Source organism: Halyomorpha halys, unplaced genomic scaffold, assembly GCF_000696795.3.
Source record: "Halyomorpha halys isolate HHAL.00 unplaced genomic scaffold, Hhal_1.1 Scaffold305.1, whole genome shotgun sequence".
Lineage (NCBI taxonomy): Eukaryota > Metazoa > Arthropoda > Insecta > Hemiptera > Pentatomidae > Halyomorpha > Halyomorpha halys.
The window spans coordinates 1153014-1173061 of record NW_027105918.1 but is presented as its reverse complement, the minus strand read 5'-3'; the positions used below and the strand labels follow the sequence as shown (position 1 = coordinate 1173061).

General features: G+C 29.8%; 1 protein-coding gene across 1 annotated transcript in view; it reads right to left on the bottom strand.

Annotated features, from left to right (window-relative positions):
* Eip75B (Ecdysone-induced protein 75B) overlaps positions 1-11186 on the bottom strand; it is a 180266-nt gene extending 169080 nt beyond the window's left edge. The window contains exon 1 of the mRNA XM_014421138.3: positions 10985-11186. Coding sequence (XP_014276624.1) covers positions 10985-11129 — 145 coding nt within the window. The 5' untranslated portion in view covers positions 11130-11186. The remainder of the gene's footprint in view (positions 1-10984) is intronic.
* Between the last annotated feature and the right edge of the window lie 8862 nt (positions 11187-20048).

Genomic DNA, 20048 nt, shown 5'->3' with positions numbered 1-20048 from the left:
ATCAACAAATAGCAAAATATGTGAGTCCACTCAAACAACTTTCCTAATCGGTATGGGTAATGGGTCTAATATAAAAAATTATTAGTTATTTCATCCATATACTACGTGTCCAATTAAGATATATGTTATAATTATTTTAATGAGACTAATGAAGACCTAAAGTGTTAAGGGAGATTTATTTAATGCTATCTCAAAAACAAACTGAAAATTACTTGGGAATCTGCATCGATACTTCCTAAAAATGGGTATAAACAATAAAATTTAATATGATGTATCTTTACTACTACTACTAATAATAATTCGTTTTCTTTTTTTATTTATTTAGGAAATTTATTTATTTTTTAAATATTAGGTAAAGTTTATATTGAAATTGGCCTAAGTCCACTAGTCAATTATTTCTGGTTGCCCGTGTTTACATGTACAACTTCGAGTTATCTATCAATATAGCATTAGAGGTTACTACGATAATCCTGGACACCTAACATTTCAGAGTTAGTTCAATAATTCCGACGTTTATTTTGAAAGTGGCCATAGTCCATTTATAATTAAAATAAGATATGTTTAATGTGGCTAAAAATTGTCCAAACTGTTGAAAATAATGTGGATATCATAAATCACAAATTGTTAATATCAGGGCATTTGTTTTTACAAAATGATAAAGATTTCTGCATAGTAGAAATGGCATTAAAAAAAATTTACTGTTGTCCCACGAGATTATTACAATATTATCATTTTAAAATTGTAAAGTCCTGAATTTATTACCACGTCGGTTGGACCAAGAATATTCGAAAATATTATGTTGTCGCCACTGTATAAAAATATCAGACAAATCACAACAGCAAAATTCAAGGACATAATTGACCTATTACGATATGTATATATATGATTTCTCACCTTTTTGAAGTGTTGTAAAGATATGTAAAATAAAAAGAGTATTTTTTTTTTTCATTTAAAGCATCTTAAATTATGTTGAATAGACATTGGCTCCTTCAAATTTTATATCGAATCTAGTTATTAATTTTGAAAGTTGCCTAACTACATTCTTGTTAAGAAAATCCATATCATTCACTTAATAATTGCCATTATTTTAATAGCAACTATAAATGTAACACCTTTAGATACATTTAAGCAGAATGACTCATTAGTATCCTGTACTTATATTTTTAATTGCATTGAGACCTAAACCCTTAATCATCTCAATTTAAGTATAACTGGACTTAGGCCACTTTTAAAGTAAACGGCTCATACATATTTATTTTTAATAACCAAAATGAGTTACTATGGGCTAGCCTCTTAAATTTCTAGTTAGAAAATGTTTAAATTTTTTTTTTCAAAACCAATTTTCAGTTGCAAAAAGGCATGGATTTATAAATAAATTTTATTTTTTTTAAACATAGACGACAATCGTAAAATAATACACAAAAAGCAACTCCTAACACGATATTCAATGGACTGAGTTGATTTTAGGTAATTATGGAAATGAATCGATCTCGTTGTCCACTCCCTTTGGAGCTTCGGCATAAACGAAAGCTAAATTTATTCCAACTGGTCACGATATAGCGTTCATGAAATAATTTGTAGAACGTCGTGTTATAAATCATCTTAAACCAGAGAAAAACAAACAGAAAATTTTCAATCACAATACAATGCTGTTATGGTACTTTACATAAAAATACAGAGATATTGTATATAAAAATTCTGTTTAATTTATATATATAAATTAAACAGAATTTACAGTAGGGCACTGAGCCAGTGGGACATTCTTCCTCTTCCCGATCTCCTTGGTTGGACCTTCATCGACATTGTACCTTGGCTTTACTTTATAGACAATGAATTTCTTTCCTCATTGCGAGCAGTATTTTTAATTAATCATGTTAAACTATTCTGTCTTCGATATGAGGAAATGAGAATTAAAATGTTTAACTAATAATTTAATTTAGAATAATTCATTATTAAAAATTGTTTCCTTATTACATAGAAAAAAACAAATATAATCAAACGAGAAATAAAGATTTACCATTTATTTAAGAAAAAAGATATATTAGCTAATATTCTACTTAGAATCCATTTAAATTTTCACATGCACATTTGATAAGTAATGATGATAAAGTTTAGTTCGCAAAGAATAGATTTTAATATTACAGGTGACAAATACAGATTTATTTCTTACAGTGATAATAGCCAGCAAAATTTTTATAAATTTATGTTGAGTCCGTGGAACTGTAACTAAGATAGCCAGATTGGCTTAAAAGTAAGAGTGTTGAGACTTATTGGATAACCTTTGTTATTAATAATAAAACTAACGGTTTCGAACAGGATAATAAAAATATATGAAAAATAAATACATTTTTTAAATATAAACACAAAAAATATTGAGTTGATCCGTTTAATAAATGCAGGAATTTTCTCAAAACTTTAATCAAGGTTTTGGAAATAAGATCACAGTATATTCCATATTGTAACACTAATCCACCAACTAACACTATGCTAGCACACCAAGCAGATGAAGTGTTAAAAAAATTTTTTTTAAAAACATATTGAAGCAAAAAAAACGATTGAAAGGATTGAAGGTGCAGCTGAGTGCCCTATTTAGGTACCAAGGGCCAGGTTTCCCTTTCACTTGTTTTTTTGTTTTCAACGGAGGTCGTCGGTCGAAAGGGAGAGTCTTCCAAGTAGAACGGCCCTAAATCAACGGACACTTTCGATTTTCTTGGTAAGAATTCAATGTTACTGCGGAAGGTAACCACTTGATTTACGGCTACTTTTGTTGAAAACAGTAAATGTTACAGTTGCTGTTTGTTACTGTTTGTAAAACGGGTACCTATTTAAAAATTACATGTCTTCAATCTGTTATGGTAACCCTAGGTCTAAATTATTAGACAGGCGTTGTTGTTCAAAGCATTATTTATGTAGAGGAATGTTATGGTAGAATTTAGTAACGCTTCAGTGACCTTTTTGAATCTTGCCCACTATATTTTTTAATGGTAAAATATATTTATTTCACTACAACCGAGTAAATTTTAGGCGTAAGGACAAGAATTTAAAACAAAAAAAAAATGGAATAACGTCCAATTCACACATTATTATCTCTTACGCTCTAAAATGTATGTATATGTTTAATACTTTTGACACTACTTCGCCCACTATTCTATATTGTTTTTTTTTTTTTAATAAAAAATCGCTTTATATAATTGTAAACATTAAGGAAATGCATCTATGGTATTATGTTAAGTATTTATTCTGATTATTTACGTTTTCTTAATCTAATAAATTTAAACAAGCAATTCACTTTCACAACAGATTGAAATACTTAAGAAAATAAAATCATGAGAGGACGATTTATTAATTAACACGATATTTTTTTAATTTACCGAAAAATAAATACTAAATAAAGCCAAACTAAAAATAAATTCCTGACCGTTTGGGTTTTCCTTATTGGAGCGTTGATTATAAGTTGATAGATCGACTGTTTTTCGAAAGAATTATGAAATGTAATAGATCAACAAAACGACAAAGTCTATGTTTTTAAGGATAAAGAGAGGATTGGCTATCTTGAAATATTATATAGGTAATCTATAAGGAAAATATTAATTTTTTTCCTTTATCGTTGTTATTTCTAATTTATTAAAAAAGACGTTTCTTACATTAATTTTTTTTATTAACAAAAGCATAGAATGAAATTTTAAATTATTGAAACAATAATATTTTGAAAAGAGAAAGAAATACAAATATGGAATAATGATTATTTTAGATTGTTCATCTTGAAAATGGACATGTGGAAAGATGTATTAATGCTTTTTTAAAATAGATAAAATTATAAACATTTTTTTATTATTTAAATAAATTACGAACATCTTATGACAAAAAAAGATCGAAAAATATTTCGAATATTGAAAAAATCAATGCTTCCTGAAGCAGATATATACATAAATAAAATAATAAATTCCAATCTCAAAAAAAAAATTAAGTAAACAAATTCTTATTCCTTATTCCTCATATATTGCGTTTGGCAATGTCATAATCCAAATTTTATATTGGCTTTGAAAAAAACAAAATAAATAAATAAAAATTTACAATTTATTTAAAAACTAAGATAAAAAAAAAATGAAAACGATGTTTTCTTCAAAATATATTTTAAAATTTAATAATTAATAAATCAGTAGTACAGGAGTTTAATTCTTGAATTGATCGTATTCCTTGGAGACAGTGTAGTGAGGTTGAGCATTACGCTCCAATTTTAAATTATCAATAAACAATAGAGATGATTGTATGATTTAAAAAGAGCACCGCATATGGAAAATCATTGTATTGTCTCTAATAGAAAGGAATTTCATCTTATTTTCTAAATAATTTTTGGCAGTAAAAACATCTTTTGTATTTTTATTTAATATACGAGAGTAAGTGGTAGGCAAATATTGTTATTAAGCTAATTAAGTTATTAAAAACTTTAAAACGTCTACTATATTTCGAAGATAATTTACTGAAATCTAATAACCGCGACTTTACCCTGTCGCGAGCGAAACGACCAGGACGAAAAGGAAAATAATCGCGCTTGAAGGGGATCACGTTTTCCAATTTTTTGCTCGCTTAGACTGAACGAGAGAAAAAGTTATCAGGAAAGTTGATGACAGTGTTTTCTCTTTAAGACCCACTGTGGCCGTAAGTTTCTCATGCCTGAAAGTTGGCCGATTTCGAACTCGAGCATTCTCTTATAATGAGCTAACAAGTTTGCTTGTTATGGTGAATAAATTTGCATCATATTTATGTGTATATAAATACCCATAAATAACAAATTTCTTTTATAATTCTTGATAATGTTACACCGTGATAGTTAATCATAATTAATAATTATTTATTTGAAGCCTATGATATTTAATTTTATTTAATGTATATCTTTCAGATGGAACTATAAATATAAAAACTATCTTCTCGACAATAAGGTCATTATCATGATTTGAATTGAAGTAGATTGTTTTACTGAATTTTATTTCGCCTTCAAAGAAAATCATTGATTTCTACAAAAATAATTTAGTCTTTAGAAATCAAATAATGCGGCTGGTGACTATGAAGAAACTTAATTCATGGAGTTTTTAGATGTTCAGTCTCGAAATCGATAAACGTAAGTCCTGCAGGATAATTATCCCCGGTCTATATGAACAAATTAATGTTATGTACTAATAACGATTAATAGATAATTATTTTTATTAATAAATGTCCAATAAGTTCAAATTATTATCATATATTTTTTTAATTTTAGAATTTGCGATGATTTCAAAGTGTTTTTAAGATTCAATGACTTCAAAATTTTAGGAATTTAGCAAAAGTCAAATTATTCATTTAAAGAGTTTTTAAATAATATTTAATGTAATTTTTATTTTTGACGTTATTTTAATCAAACTTAAACTTATGATACTTGAAATTTTCGATTTGGAATCTTTCTGAACCAATCAAATTGTAACATTTGATTTAAAGGTTTAGAAGAATCTCAATTATATTATTTAGTAATTTAATTTTAATTCATTGATAAAGAACGAAAATGCAAAATTATTGTCACTTGGGAGTAAATTAATTAACAAAAACAAAAATTAATGAACTAACTACTTTTCATAATATTTTCACAACACAATTTAATTATATCATCATCATAATCAGTCCTCATGAACCGCATTAGGCAGTGTGAGGAGTTAAATATATAATTATAATAAAAAAATGAATTACGTGGATATTTGGAATTACTAGAAAATTCTTCTACAAGAAATCTTAATGTCATATATACATTCTCTGAGGACATAAAATATATTTATGTACCAACGTAACGTATATTTATGTATATACCAATATTTATGTCTGAAGTCATCGACAAAAATTCTAATATTAAAAAAAAGGTCTCAAATATGATTTGATTAATTTTTAATATAATTATTAATTGAGAGATAAACGCCATACCGAGTATTGATAAGATCGTGTAGAAAAATTAACGCGGTTTGTTTAAAACACATCAAACTTAAAAGAGTTTTCGTGAATAAAAAAATAAATTATCTTATGTACATTATATTGTATCTTATGTACATTGTATTGTATCTTATGTACATTATATTTTATCTTATGTACATTATATTGTACCTTATGTCAGCGCCCTAATAATCATAAGTGTAACTAATTAATTTCATTTATGTCTATTATTTTTATATGTTATTTTGGCACAGACCGAAAAAATATTGTCATCTGGTCGGAGAGTATTGGATGTACTTTTCTGTATAAATAATAAAAAATAAATAAATAATTTACTTGACAAGAATAGTTCTAGTAGAATTACGCCCTACTTATCTTATCTCCTAACTATGTGCAATAATATTATTTCTATTTGAAGTAATCATCCTCGTATTCAGATCAGATAAGGGGCTGAATGCAAGTCCTGATTCGTATAAAGTCCTACTAGACGGAAGTAAACATCAAACGGACAAATTGATTCGTTAAGTCTTCCTCAAACTAACATCAAGAAAAAAAGCTGGTGGTAGAAAAATGATAATGTCAAATGAGAAGATTAAAGTAAATAGGAGATAACTAGGTCACCTATTCATTTCCTAGAAAAGGTGAATATATAAGTAACTTGTATTTATAAGAATATGCAAGGAGAAAGCAATAAAATAGGAACTAAAGCAGTTGGAATTCGATCACCACTCTAGTACTTGATTAATTTAACTTAATTAGTAAGTTGGGAAGGGTGCTAGTATACAATGATTTAGATTTGGATTTTTAAAAAAAATCTACTTTAATTGAACTTTTAAAGAAAATTAATAGAACTTTAAACAATATCTTTGTTCTAAGAATGTTAGGATTGTAAAATTTTGAAAAGTAATTTGAAGTTAATAAACTCAATAATTGATAATTAATTATTTTATTTTGTTATTTTGATAAAATAATGTAAATAATTAAATATTTTAAATAAAGTGTGACAAGGAAAGAACGAATTAAACCAATTTAGCTTTTAAAACTCAAATATTAGGTTAAAAATAAGATGTAATACACAATATAATATGCATATTAATATATAATTAATTAAGTTCAATTTATTAGAGCGATTAAAAAGAAAAGAGTAATTAAAGTTAGCGTAATGTATGAATAATCGTTGAGTTTTTAAATGTAGTAAATAATATAAATTATTTTGTACTGCTTTACCGAATTCAGTAAACTTTATTTTCACTACTGGCTAAACCAGAGAGTTGCTGAAGTCTGGTTTTACTTTATCGGTTACTCAGTCGCTGATTGGACTAATCGCCATGGATAACCTCAAGTTTTAGTCCATAGAGGTTTTACACGTTCGAACTAGAAATAGAAAAACATAAATCACGAATAATTATTCGCCCAAATTTGTGATTAAAAATGAAATATATGCTCTCATTAGAAATTTAAATTTAAAACTAATTTTATTTCTTATTAAATTATATTTTAATAATGCCACCTCCTTCCTAGGAGTTTACATTATTTTAAAATATTGGTTAGTTTATTTCATTTTTTTTTTCTATGAATTCGGAAATAAATGTATATAAATGTTCCACTTTCTTTTATTGTTATTGTTTAAAAACAAATTATTTTGAGCAAGATGTGGATAACTTATGAAGAAACTAAAATATTTTTAAACTTTAATCACAAGACCTCAATTGATAAATCAAACAGAATCGAAGATTTTATTTCAATCTAAAACAGAATCGAGTCCAGAGGCCAGATCCCTACAGCCCTCGGGGCCCTTGAAGGAAGAATTCAAGGCTGGGATTCGCTATCCTGTTCACATTATATAACTGCCCTTGATCTGATACTTTTGGGGCGAACGTGCAGTGTGTCCGGATGCGATCGGTCATCTCCCGGTATGGTGACGTCTGCGACAGCTTTATCTCGTACTGACCTGCCGCAGGGTGATAAGGCCGTCGTTCGATAAATGATAACATGTTCGTAATGTAAACAAACTGGTTCTTATGTTTCTAAGGCTTAATAAGTAATTCTTCAAATACTAATTCCAAATATGATTAATCATCAGAAAATTAAAAGAAGAAAATACCCTGTTATAGTACTTTATATCCAATTTGATTTTGATTTTTTTTTTAACAACAAAAAGATATTTCTGTGTATATTAAGAGATGAAGGAGAAAAATAATGAATAATTTATGTTTACTACTATTAATTTCTTCAATAATTTCTAAGGTTTGAACTATCAATGAGTGTTATACCGTATAAACTTTTAAAATAAATTAGATTATTAATCGAATTATCATTTACTGAATAGATCGCAAGATATTGCTATTAAACAATAATGTGTTATTCTGAAGTATATGGTAGAACACGAATATTGATGAATACATATAGAATGTTTAAATGAAATATAAATACAAATGTAATTGTATTATTATAAAAATTCAAAAAGAAAGCTCTTAGTCCCTCAAACAGCATTAATAACAAATCTGCCAACGTTCAGCTAATTCACGAATCTTCAGCTTAGAAAATAACAAGACCAAATAAACAATACATTACATTGTGTACAATACATCTCACACCAACAGTTTAAATAAAAAAATTGGTTAAAAAATACTTAAAATATTTAACTGTACTAACTAGGGAACTTGAGGTTTTATTTTTTTAATCTACCAATAACATTCTACAAACGAATTTTGTATATTTTGAGTTCAGCTCATTTTTAGATAATGTCTCATATTATTGATTCTGTTTCCATATTTAGTACTTTCTTTTACAGTAGCTATAGAATTATTTTTTTGGTTAAAAAACCGTCTATACGCATTAATAAAGGCAGTTGAAGACACAATACTTAATAAATGGGAAAAAAGTCAAATATATCAAGTTTTTCTCTCTTGAATGTTTTTCCCCTAAGACAATGCTTAATGTTTGGTGTCATATTTGGCATTATTTAATAAAGTAATTAGTAATTTCCTGATTTATTCTTAAACATATCAGACAGACATATTGAACATATAATATTCCGTTAGAGCACATAATATCATTTTGCTAAACGAATAATAGCTAATGTGTCTGAGTATATAGCATCAGAAGTCGAAACAGCTTGACAACATCTGATAATCATGTGATGTAATGAAACATCAACAAATATATTAAAAGACAGAATAAACAAAAATGTAAACAACAACAAAGGAAGAGGATATTACTGATATAAACATTAGTCAAAATAATAGATTTGATCCGGCCACAAACCGTATTACGTTGAAGAGGCCGGTTGTCTAATGTCTTAATCAGATAAAGAGACAGCATTGTCAATACTAAACTCCAAGAGCCTGATTTGTCTAACAATATTAAAAAAAATCCTGTACTACTATAATTTATGGAGGCTTTCATTTCACTAGTTGGTAAGAAGAACTGTAGCTAGAGTATTAGAAAGGGAAATGTGATCAGCAGGTTTCTTTTCCAATTCATTAAAGGGGTAAACTTTCAAGAGGCTGAATGCGCCCGACCTCAGAGCTACTGAAATCGAACGTGATTAATGGCAGTTTATTCATTTTAATATAAATGGAACTCAGAGAGACGCCCAAAGAGTCCTTTAGTTTTAATTTTGTACACTTCTCTGCCAATGAATTAATTTTCAATTACCTTTTTTGTTTTGGTATCTTATACATTGATAGCAAAATTTTTAAATCCCACAGGGTCAAGTTTTAATCTTAGGCAACATACTTTCCTATAGGAAACTTTATTCAACTTCCCACACAAGTTCTAAATTAAGGATTTCACCTCTCCCAAGGGTTTATTGAATTCTAATACTAATAAATCTAAATACGATGTCCAAGCTCATATATTCTTTTTCAATGAAAAGGAAATGCCCTTTTATATATCCAGGAAATACTTAGTTCGAAGAAATTCATATATAAATCAATTAATAAAAGTAGATATAAATAAACGTATCAATTAATTACATATGAACAGTAAATATAAACCATCTTAAAATATTTCTGATAAATATGAAAGTAATTTGGAGCTTAATAACCATATGTCCTCAATAATTCTCAAATTCTAATTTTGTTATTAAAGCTATTAATATAAATAAAGAGTATAATTTAAAAAAAACAACAATCATAAAAACAAATGATGAATCCAGATGAATGCAAAGGCAAAAGTAAACGTGACTAGTGAAGACAGTTGCTATGGCTACAACAATCAAATGAAATGAATTCTTTGCAAGATTCTTAAAAAAATTATCTTTAAAAAAATCTCTTTGCAAGATGTATCATTGCTGATATCATGTTTATTCAAACGATATAATATAATCAGCAATAAAATAAACAAATCAAAAACGTGCATGCTGACAGCTGCTGCAGTGAGCTGTCACTTGTAACGACGGTTGGCATGGAAACCAGGAGTAAACATTCTCACTCGTCGGCTAGGAACATTTTGGGAAATCCTTTTAGAAAATTTTTCTCATGGGTACCGTGTCTTGTTTAAACATAGCACCTTCAACGATATTAGAAGAACAAAATTGCCCAGTTCCTGTTTACCGTGATTCTCCGAATTAATACCACAATATTTTGAGCAGAATTGAAAAAGGAGACGTGACGCGGAGATTTCCTGACTGGTATTTTGGGCAAGTCAAGGTTGTGATAGCCGACATTTGAAGGTGACACACTACTACACTGGACCCGAAATCAGTAATGATCGTTGTATTTGTTTTATGTATATACACTTTTAGTTGTATTGTTAACAAAATTATGAATGTTTTGTTTTGTTTTTTTGTAGACCAAGATAAACGTAATACACCAAGAAGTAGTTGTCACGATGAATTGCATTAACACTATGATATTCCGCTCTTGTTTTAAACACTCCAAGTACACAGATTTTCATTACCATAATTTTCATTGCATATCTAGAGCAATGTCACTGCTTATGATACTGATAAGACATAATGTTACATATACTCGAAGACTGGAGTACTCCAAACACTGGACACCCAGACACATAAAAACATACTCACCTAAATCTGGCATAGAGCTGGATGGTTCCTCTTGATGGTGTTGGCTCCGATAGAGCTTTGTCGGGGGCGGCGGGGGTGGCATGGGACAAGTTGACGAGCTGACCAGCGGCGGAGGCGGCACGCGGAAGTCCTTCTCCTGCTGCATCACGGCACCATTAACTGTTATCGCGACTGTTAGTGACGAGCTAGCGCTATCGTGACAGTGACGGACCCGTATTGGGCGGCAGCAAGGGGCTGACTGAGGCCCCTAACCTTGTCCTTGAATCAGTTTCATGAACCCGAGGTGGGAGCGCGCGCACCCCCTCCACTCATTCACTAGAGCACTTTCACTCCACTCTCCTCTATCTCTCACTATCAACTATTTTAGCGAATTTCCACGTCGTTGAATTGCCGTGTGATGTTATCAAACGTAACCGCGGGCGTCTTACAGAAAATAAAAACAGCTGGCTGCCTTACTAAGTCATCAACTACCACATGAACGTCACCTCAAGGATGTACCTGAATGTCAGCAAGGTAGTAACGATGTAATAAAATAGATTTACTACCTAAGAAGATTTCAGCAGACCTGATGAAACAATTAAAATTTACTTTATTTGTACCAGAGCATTTGTCAAGAATGAATTTTTGTTTTCTCACTAATTAAATTTAAATACTAAATTCGTTCTCATTTATAAAACGATATCAAGCCCATTATTAATGGACGGATGTGAAGTGTAGGTTGTAAATAGGTATACAAAGAGGGTAAAAAATTGAAAAAAAAAAAACAGACAAATTAAAGAACAGTAATAATATTATTACTGTATAAATACTAATAATACTATTACTGTATGAATAAATACCCTATAGGGAGCGCGGTGGCACTGTGGTAAGGCACGATGCTACTAACTCCAAGGATCCGAGCTCGAATCCGGCTGGGCAAAAAATAGTTTTCTGTTACACTGTAGCCGTGAGTCAACATTCTAAGTTCTGGAGCCCTCCTGGGGTCCACCCGGCCTCATAAATTGGGTAAAAATCTGGCTGTTGATCGTGATTCCGACAAAATCACCTCCTTGTACAACCATTGGTATCGTGACAGTACTACCTTATAAACTCCCGCTGACCCTTCATGGGTTGTAGTGGTACAGAATTTAATTTTCATTTTTTTTTTAAATAATAATAATTATTACTCCAGTTCTATACTTACAATTTTATCACAAATGGTTGTACCTATTATTAATTAGTTCCCTGTTCATTTGTATTTATATTTTTTTAACTTAATTTGTCTTCCTTTTTTTCTTTTTATAATTTTTTTCCATCTTTGTAAAAGTATTCTAATTTTCTTGTCGCATCTTACATAGTTTATTCATCATTATTCACATTATTCAGTTCCGTTTTCATTTAGCCCTGATGATGCTTCGTGGGGCGAATAGTTGGTTACCATTAAATAGTTTTTTTTTTACTACTATGTACCTTTTTTCACCACCACCCGGGCTATCTCCCAACTAAAACAACACACTTTCCTAAAAAAGTTACAAAGAATCGCAGTAGATGTCTCTTAGTTTATCAGAAATAGTCAATTACATCGCGTACTAGAATTGGAATCAATAGATGAATTCATAAAAAAATGTTTTACAAAATCACATTACCAGCTGCCAGCAGTTCTTGGTGGAAATCCTTACAAGGATAGAAATCCAACTTCATCTCAAAGACTGAAGACCAGACTTCGGCTATGAATATTTTTATTTACTTTCTTTCTTCTTATTTTTTTCAGTATATGAACCTATTATTCATTTTATTAATTTTATAAATATTAGTTTTTGTTTCATTCTATAATTACACATTTATTAATATTATTTTTTAAATACTTTATTTTGATTTTTACAATGTTTTTTTCTAATTATTTCAATCTTCAATCAATTAATATTGAAATAATTCAGTATATTTATTATTATTATTAATGTGTAGATACATAATATTATTAGTAAGAGATAAATTATTTTATTAATTAAAATAATATATATAGTAGTGTTTGATATTGTGTAGGAGAGGGGTGGGGGGGGGAGGGTAGTAGTGAGAAATTGTTGAAATAAATCTCTTATACTGCACTGGCACACTGGCAGAGATTGAAACTGAGGAAAGGGAATATGATAAATACAGATGAGAAAACGGAATTGTTCTGATGATGGAGGATTAAAATTATTAATTAATTAAATTATTCAATAATAATAGCATTGTAAATCATTAGGAATGTTTTTTTTTTTTGTTTTTTTTGCATGAGACTGAACTCTCACATTATCAATTATTAAAAGAAAATCTGTTATAAGTTTTAAATCTCTTTCTTGATGGGATACATAATAGAGTTTACACTAATATGTGGAAGCTTGATCTCTCATTTTCATAAATTTCAGAAAGCAAAAAAGCAATAAAAAAATTGTTCAAAACGGGATTGGAAATTTTTCATACGTTCAAGGTTAGTCGGATTTTTAAACTGTGAGAGGAGAACGAAAATATATAATTGGCTATATAAAGCCAAAACTGAAGAATCGTTTACATAAATGGTATTTAGAGTTAAGACTTGAAAACAACCAGTTCTAGACTTACCACCATTTGGACTTAGATGCACAGTGATACACTTCTTTTAATTTACTTAAGTAACTTCAATGATTTAGACAAATAGTTATCTGCAATAGTTATAGTAAGTAGCATTACTTTTCTACTAATGCTACTTATATTTATTAAATTATTTCTTTTAACTTACCCATTCATTAAAGTATTTCTTTTAACTAACTTTATGTTTTGTTTTTTCCTAAATCTGTATATTTATTTAAATTTATTTGTTTCTTTGAATAAACTGATCTACTGCGATGACTATTATGTCTTTGGTTTGACTTCACATTGCTGCCTATTGATAAATTTGTTTAACGGATCGAACGTGAGTAGCGGATCACTGGAAAGGGGAGGTCTGAGAGAGTGAGATGGGGAGAATAATATTGTCAAGTCAAAAAAATAGAATTCTTAAATGTAAGTGAAATTGTTAGAATAAAAAATAAAATATTTGTACTTAGTGTGTATTGATTGTAAAAGGAAAAGGAAAGGAAACAAATTCATTGTTATATCATGTGAATACTTGTATTGTATATATGTCCTAGTACAAGAGCCGGGAAGAAAAAAAGGCAGTTATCTCACCCCAATTTTTGATTACTTTAATGAAAAATATTATAATGAAATATTATTAATGAAAAATAATTACTAGTCAAAATTGATGAGTCTTCCAAGTATAGGTAGGGGGAATAAAAAATGGCGGCTGTTTCAAAACCTTAAAAAAACATTAATTTTTCATTTGGAGCTCTATATCATATAACTACCAACAACACTAGAAAATTTAAGAGAACATTATTTAAAGAGTAAATTTTCTGAAATATTAGCCCTAAAAGAGCTATTTACCTCCATTAGTTCTCGAGATATAGCTTTTAAAAAGCAAAATTTCTTAAAAAACTGCTGAAAGATTAGTAGTTTGTTAGGAGTAATTTATTTTGAGAAATCTATATCTATCTATATCATAACAATGTGACGTACAGATGTCTATTAGCACTCAAATTAAAGCTAGTTTAATGAGCTAGAAAGTAGTTTATGATGTTTACCTTCGTAGGAATAGTAGTTTTCACGATCATTGCAAAAATAAATTGATTTATAGTTGTTTGGACAATAAGTTTGATTTATGAAAAACTTCATTTCAGAAACCATTGGACGTACAGATGTCTGCCAGCACTCAAATTAAAGCTAGTTAAATTTACTACAAAGTTAGCTAGTTCATTATGTTTATGTGTGTAGCAGTAGTAGTTTTTATATAGTGACAAAAAGTTTTTATTTTATAGTAGTGACAAAATAAACTCACAAAATGTTAATTTCTAGTTGTTCGTATAAAATGTTGGATATTTGAATAAATATATCTCTAGATCCATAAGACGCGCATATGTCTGCCAACACTCAAAATAAAGGAAATTTAACTTTCTATAAAGTAGTTTATGACACTTATCCTCGTAGAGGTAGTAGTTTTTATGATATTCACATATGAATATGAATTTGGCTAATGAAAATTTGTCCGAACAACTATAAATCAATTTATTTTAGCAAATTCCATGTAAACTATTACTCCTACGAAGATAAACATAATAAACTACTTTATATCTCATTAAACTAGCTTTAATTTGAGTGCTAATAGACATCTGTACGTCAAACAGTTTTTGAGATATAAATTTTTCAAAATAAATTCACTGGCTACTGATCTTTCAGTACGAGCCATATAACATTTTTATGAAATGTTGCTTTTTAAAAAGCCTTATCTCAAAAACTATTTAACGAAAGTAACTCTATTAGAGCTCATATTTTAGCAAATTCACTCTTCTTTAAATGACGTTCTCTTAGGTTTTCTTGTGTTGATCCTACTTTTTAAGATACAGAGCTCCGAATAAAAATTTTTTTTTAACGGTTTCAAAGAGCCGCCATTTTTTATTTCCCCTATCTATACTAGGCAGACTCATCAATGTTGACTATTAATTATACATAGTTTTCATTAAAGTAATCAAAAATTGGGGTGAGATAACTGCCTTTTTTCTTCTCTTAAGCTCTTGTAATATCCGATCATGGATTGATTGGTATGCTGTGTATTGTATCAACCTAATGTAATTGGGCAGCATGGCTGAATAAAGTATTTCTCTCTATAAAGTTACATAAAGTGGGTTTAACTTATTTTCTGATTTACTCAGAAATGTCTTCCTGATTAATGTATCCAAATTAAATTAGATTTCCTTCAATACAAAAAATTAATAATTAAAAATATTGATGTATTTGGTATCGTTTGTAATGTATTATAGGGGAAAATATAGGGTAGGGGGTGACGTTTTGAGGACCCAAATATATATTTTGTTTTTCCAGTACAGCTAAGACCCACTGATCTTGCTACCCAATTTCAGTAGCTCCCTTTTAACCTTGATATGCCACCAATTCTCCCCACCAATAAATCCTATTTCTTCCTTCACTCTTTGTTCATACCATTTGTGACATCCCATTTCTGATTTTTTAACAAAATAGTAAATTTTTTAAACTGTAAACTGCAACTAAATATGTTTTTTTACTGTAGAATATGTATTATTAATGGACATATTTTATGTCTCTGTCCTTTCTAAGGCACGATCTCCAAAACATCAAGGTTTTGTAAAAGACCTTTCCTGCTCAAGAATTCCAAACCAGTTTTAGCATAAGTTATGTATTGAAAAATGATAATCTTTATCATTGGAATGGATAGTTTATGACAAAATTGGTTGTATACAGTGCACTGCCGTCATGGGCCTGTCCTTTTGAGTTTTTCAAATCATGGCAGCTAAAGGTATATTTTTCCTGTTACAGCTTCTTAGCTGTCTGAAGCTTTTATTAACCTCTCACTTCCCCACGAGTTCGGTGAGGGTGAAGGTTAGAAGGGATGTGAAAGCCCTAACAAACTCCATCAAGCTTCTTTCCTTATTGACGAAGTTAGTATTCAAACCAATTGCTTGTTATTGATCAATACTAGCTCAGTATTGAACAACATGCGGAGCAGTTGCCATTTTTACAACAAATTTTGGGAATGCACTTTGGAAAGTCAGGATATCTTAAATCTGGTATTTCATCATGATCCTGTCAATCACGACCACTTGACCACAAGGTCTTGATGGCTTGATGGTAGTTCATGATTCGATTGATTCATGATGTTAAAATTTGGAGAACTGAAGTTAAATTATGCAATAAATGATTTTTATTTGTTCTTAATTTTACTAAAATTAATATTTTTCTCTTTAATACATAAATATTTAATATACATTTTTTGACAGCTAGTTTCCTTCCCCAAATTTACCATTTTACTATTAGTCAAAAAAGAAAAGCTTGATCCTCTCGTAGCTTATTTTTTTTCTTCATATATAAAATATTTATTGTTCGAATGGGAAGTATATCAGGAGGTGCACGTCTTATTTTTCGATTTTAAAGCAGCCTTCGATTCCGTAGACAGAAACTGTCTTAGGAAGATCATGAATGAACTGTGGATCCCCGGGAAGTTGGTGAATAAATGATTCTAAATGCTGAGTCCTGAGACAGAGAAACATACTCTCGCCAATCCTGTTCAATTTGGGAAAAGATCACGCAAAAATGGTACGGTAAAATGAAATATAAAATCCTAGAGTACATAAACGACATTGTGGTACTTGGAAATATTCAATATGACAAGGCAAAACTCGAATACAAGAAGCAGAGTAAATCGGTTTCCAAGTAAATGAAGACCAAACAAATTATATGATTGTAAGCCGAAAAATCCATTCTAACGATGTACATGAATGGAAAATACACAATAATCTCAATAAATGAGCAACTGACTGAAGTAGATCAGCGTATAAAAAGAGCCTTTTTATCTTTTTCAAGAATACTGAAATCTTGAAAAATCTCTAAATCTCGTGATATGAAGGTTGCTCAATGCAATCCATCAGGACGACTCTTCACAACAATGAATGCAACTGATAGAATGAAGAAAGATGCGAAAGAGCTGCATACAGCAACCCGGAAAGCAGTATCCCAGTCGAGAAGGAGACTGATTCAAGTGTCCAAAGATCTACATAGTCTATAGAGCTAACAAAAAAAAAAGTATATATATGTTTGTATGTATAAATCAATAAACCTGATAAATGTACTAATAACTAATAAATTTGGAATATTAGTGTTTTATCATAGCTTGAAGGAACTCTACTAAACAAATAGTGTAGACTGATGTTTATTAGTCTCTACACCTCCACAAATCACATCAGCACTGATGCGTAGAAACGTTAGCTATTAATAGATAGTTGAAACTATATTTGGTTAGCTTCACCGCTGCCTGAACCATCTCCTAATTTTTTATCTTATATAAATTGTAGACGATAGACCTTAATGAAACGTCTTTAGCACAGACTTGTCTGGATAAATTAGGTGATGGAGGAGTTCTGAATTATTAAAATATGTCCCTCAGGATGCCTCCCTAAAGAAGAGGCGCTATAATGCCCACCTAGTTCCTACACTGGAAGCTGACCCTATTCACTTTCACAGAGGCTTCCATGACCTGGAATCTTTCAAGAGAGTTTCACTTTCCTCCAGCTCCAGTCAGATTTCCAACTTTTACTCACGAGGTAACCACCACCGGTTTCTAGCATGGCGTTACCCCTTAGGGATAAGGGAGATCCCATATCCAAGGAATGGAGAATTTCATTTCTCATTAGTCTGTGTTGTATTATAGGACGTTAAGGAGAGTAGGGTTAGTTGGGAATTGAGTGAACCGGAATACGTGTAAGGTGGAGTGTTACCTGCATTTAATATTCATTACTGGTAATGCAATAAAAAATAAAATAAAAAAAATGTGTGGGATTGTGAGCCATACCACTAGAAACTATTATTCTATAAAATCAAATATGAAAAAATGATTAATCGAAAAATGAATGACCAAGGGATGAATTCCTGTCTAACTTTCTAAAACCTAATCAACTACCTATGTATATCCAAAGTGAATTACAGGAAAAGAATGTTAAATAGTTCTCAAACTATCATTTTCATTCTGTGACGTAGATTATCAAAATTATTAATAGTTAGAGACGGGGTTAATATTCAAAATCATGGTTTCTTTCATTCGTTGCTAGTAAATCTTAGCTATTAATTTAGGTTAAATATTTCAATTATGGAGTGATCTTATTGTGTACTTTTAGTTGTCCATCCACGGTACAAATTTTACAAGAAGACTTTTTCTCAATTTCATATTAACAAAACGAATAATGATTTATTGAAAATTAATAAAATATAACTAAATATAAAATGAAGATGTTCCGGGTTTAGTCAAAATAACTCAAATAGTTATTAAAATATTTATTGTGATCCTACGTTTCGCCTCACTTTGCAAGGCTTCATAAGGGCTTTTCTGCATTTAGAAATCATATATCAAGTATCGATTGATTCTTGTGCCTTCCTTCATTCAGAAAGCCCAGAAAAGTGGGGCGAAACTTTGGCTCACAATAAACAGTTTAATTTCTCTTTGAGTTCTTTTGATCGCACCTGAACCATCTTCCTTTCATATGTTACACACGTTCAACTAACAATATTCCAATGAAAAATAACGCATGAAAAACAAGAAAAAAAAATATGGAAATTTTTTATATAAAACAATTTAAAGTAGCGTTTCTTTTAAATATATTTTAAACAATGAAAATGTACTCAAAGTGCTTAACCACCTGTGACCTACCGTATGGCAGTGAGAATCAAAATTAATTTTTATTTTCTTCTATCCAAACCTTAAAATGATTTTCACATTTTTTTTGTGTGATATTTGGAATCAATGCACACCTATATAAATTAGTATACACAACCAAATTAAACAACACACACAAAAAAAAAACACCACATTTGTTATACGAAACATGATTAATTTAAATTTATAGTTACCGTCAAAAATGTATTTTTTTTGTAACATAAAGATGTTACTGAGAAAAAGAAGTTTTAACACCCAAAACTGTATACTTGTTTTACATTAAAAAAAAATGTTCATAAGAGAAATAAATATTTAAATTATTAGTATACAAATTTCCCAAGGTTAATCCACGGCACTTGCTATTGTATTTAATAAACTATGACCTACCTACCGAAAATAGCGAACTAATGAGACTGCGATTTAAATAAATGATATACAAAGTATAATTTCGCAAAACGCCAATTTAATAATAGGCCAACTTGTTTTATAAAACATTTAAACTAAATTTGCTGAAAAAAATGAGATATCATCGAGTTGCCAAGCCATGTGCGATGAAAGCCCGCCAAGCAAATTAAAAACTATCAAAAAACCCACTAAACCATGTACCACATCAAACCGTTCCAATCGCAGGGAGGAGGTAGCTATTGCCAGATTGAGAATAGGTCATACGAGTTTAACTCATAGATATCTCATCAGTAAGCAGCCACCGCCAAAATGTCAATACTGCAACAGTGTACTTACGATCAGTCACATATTTGAGAAATGTCATTTTTATTCCGCGAACTTGAGTAG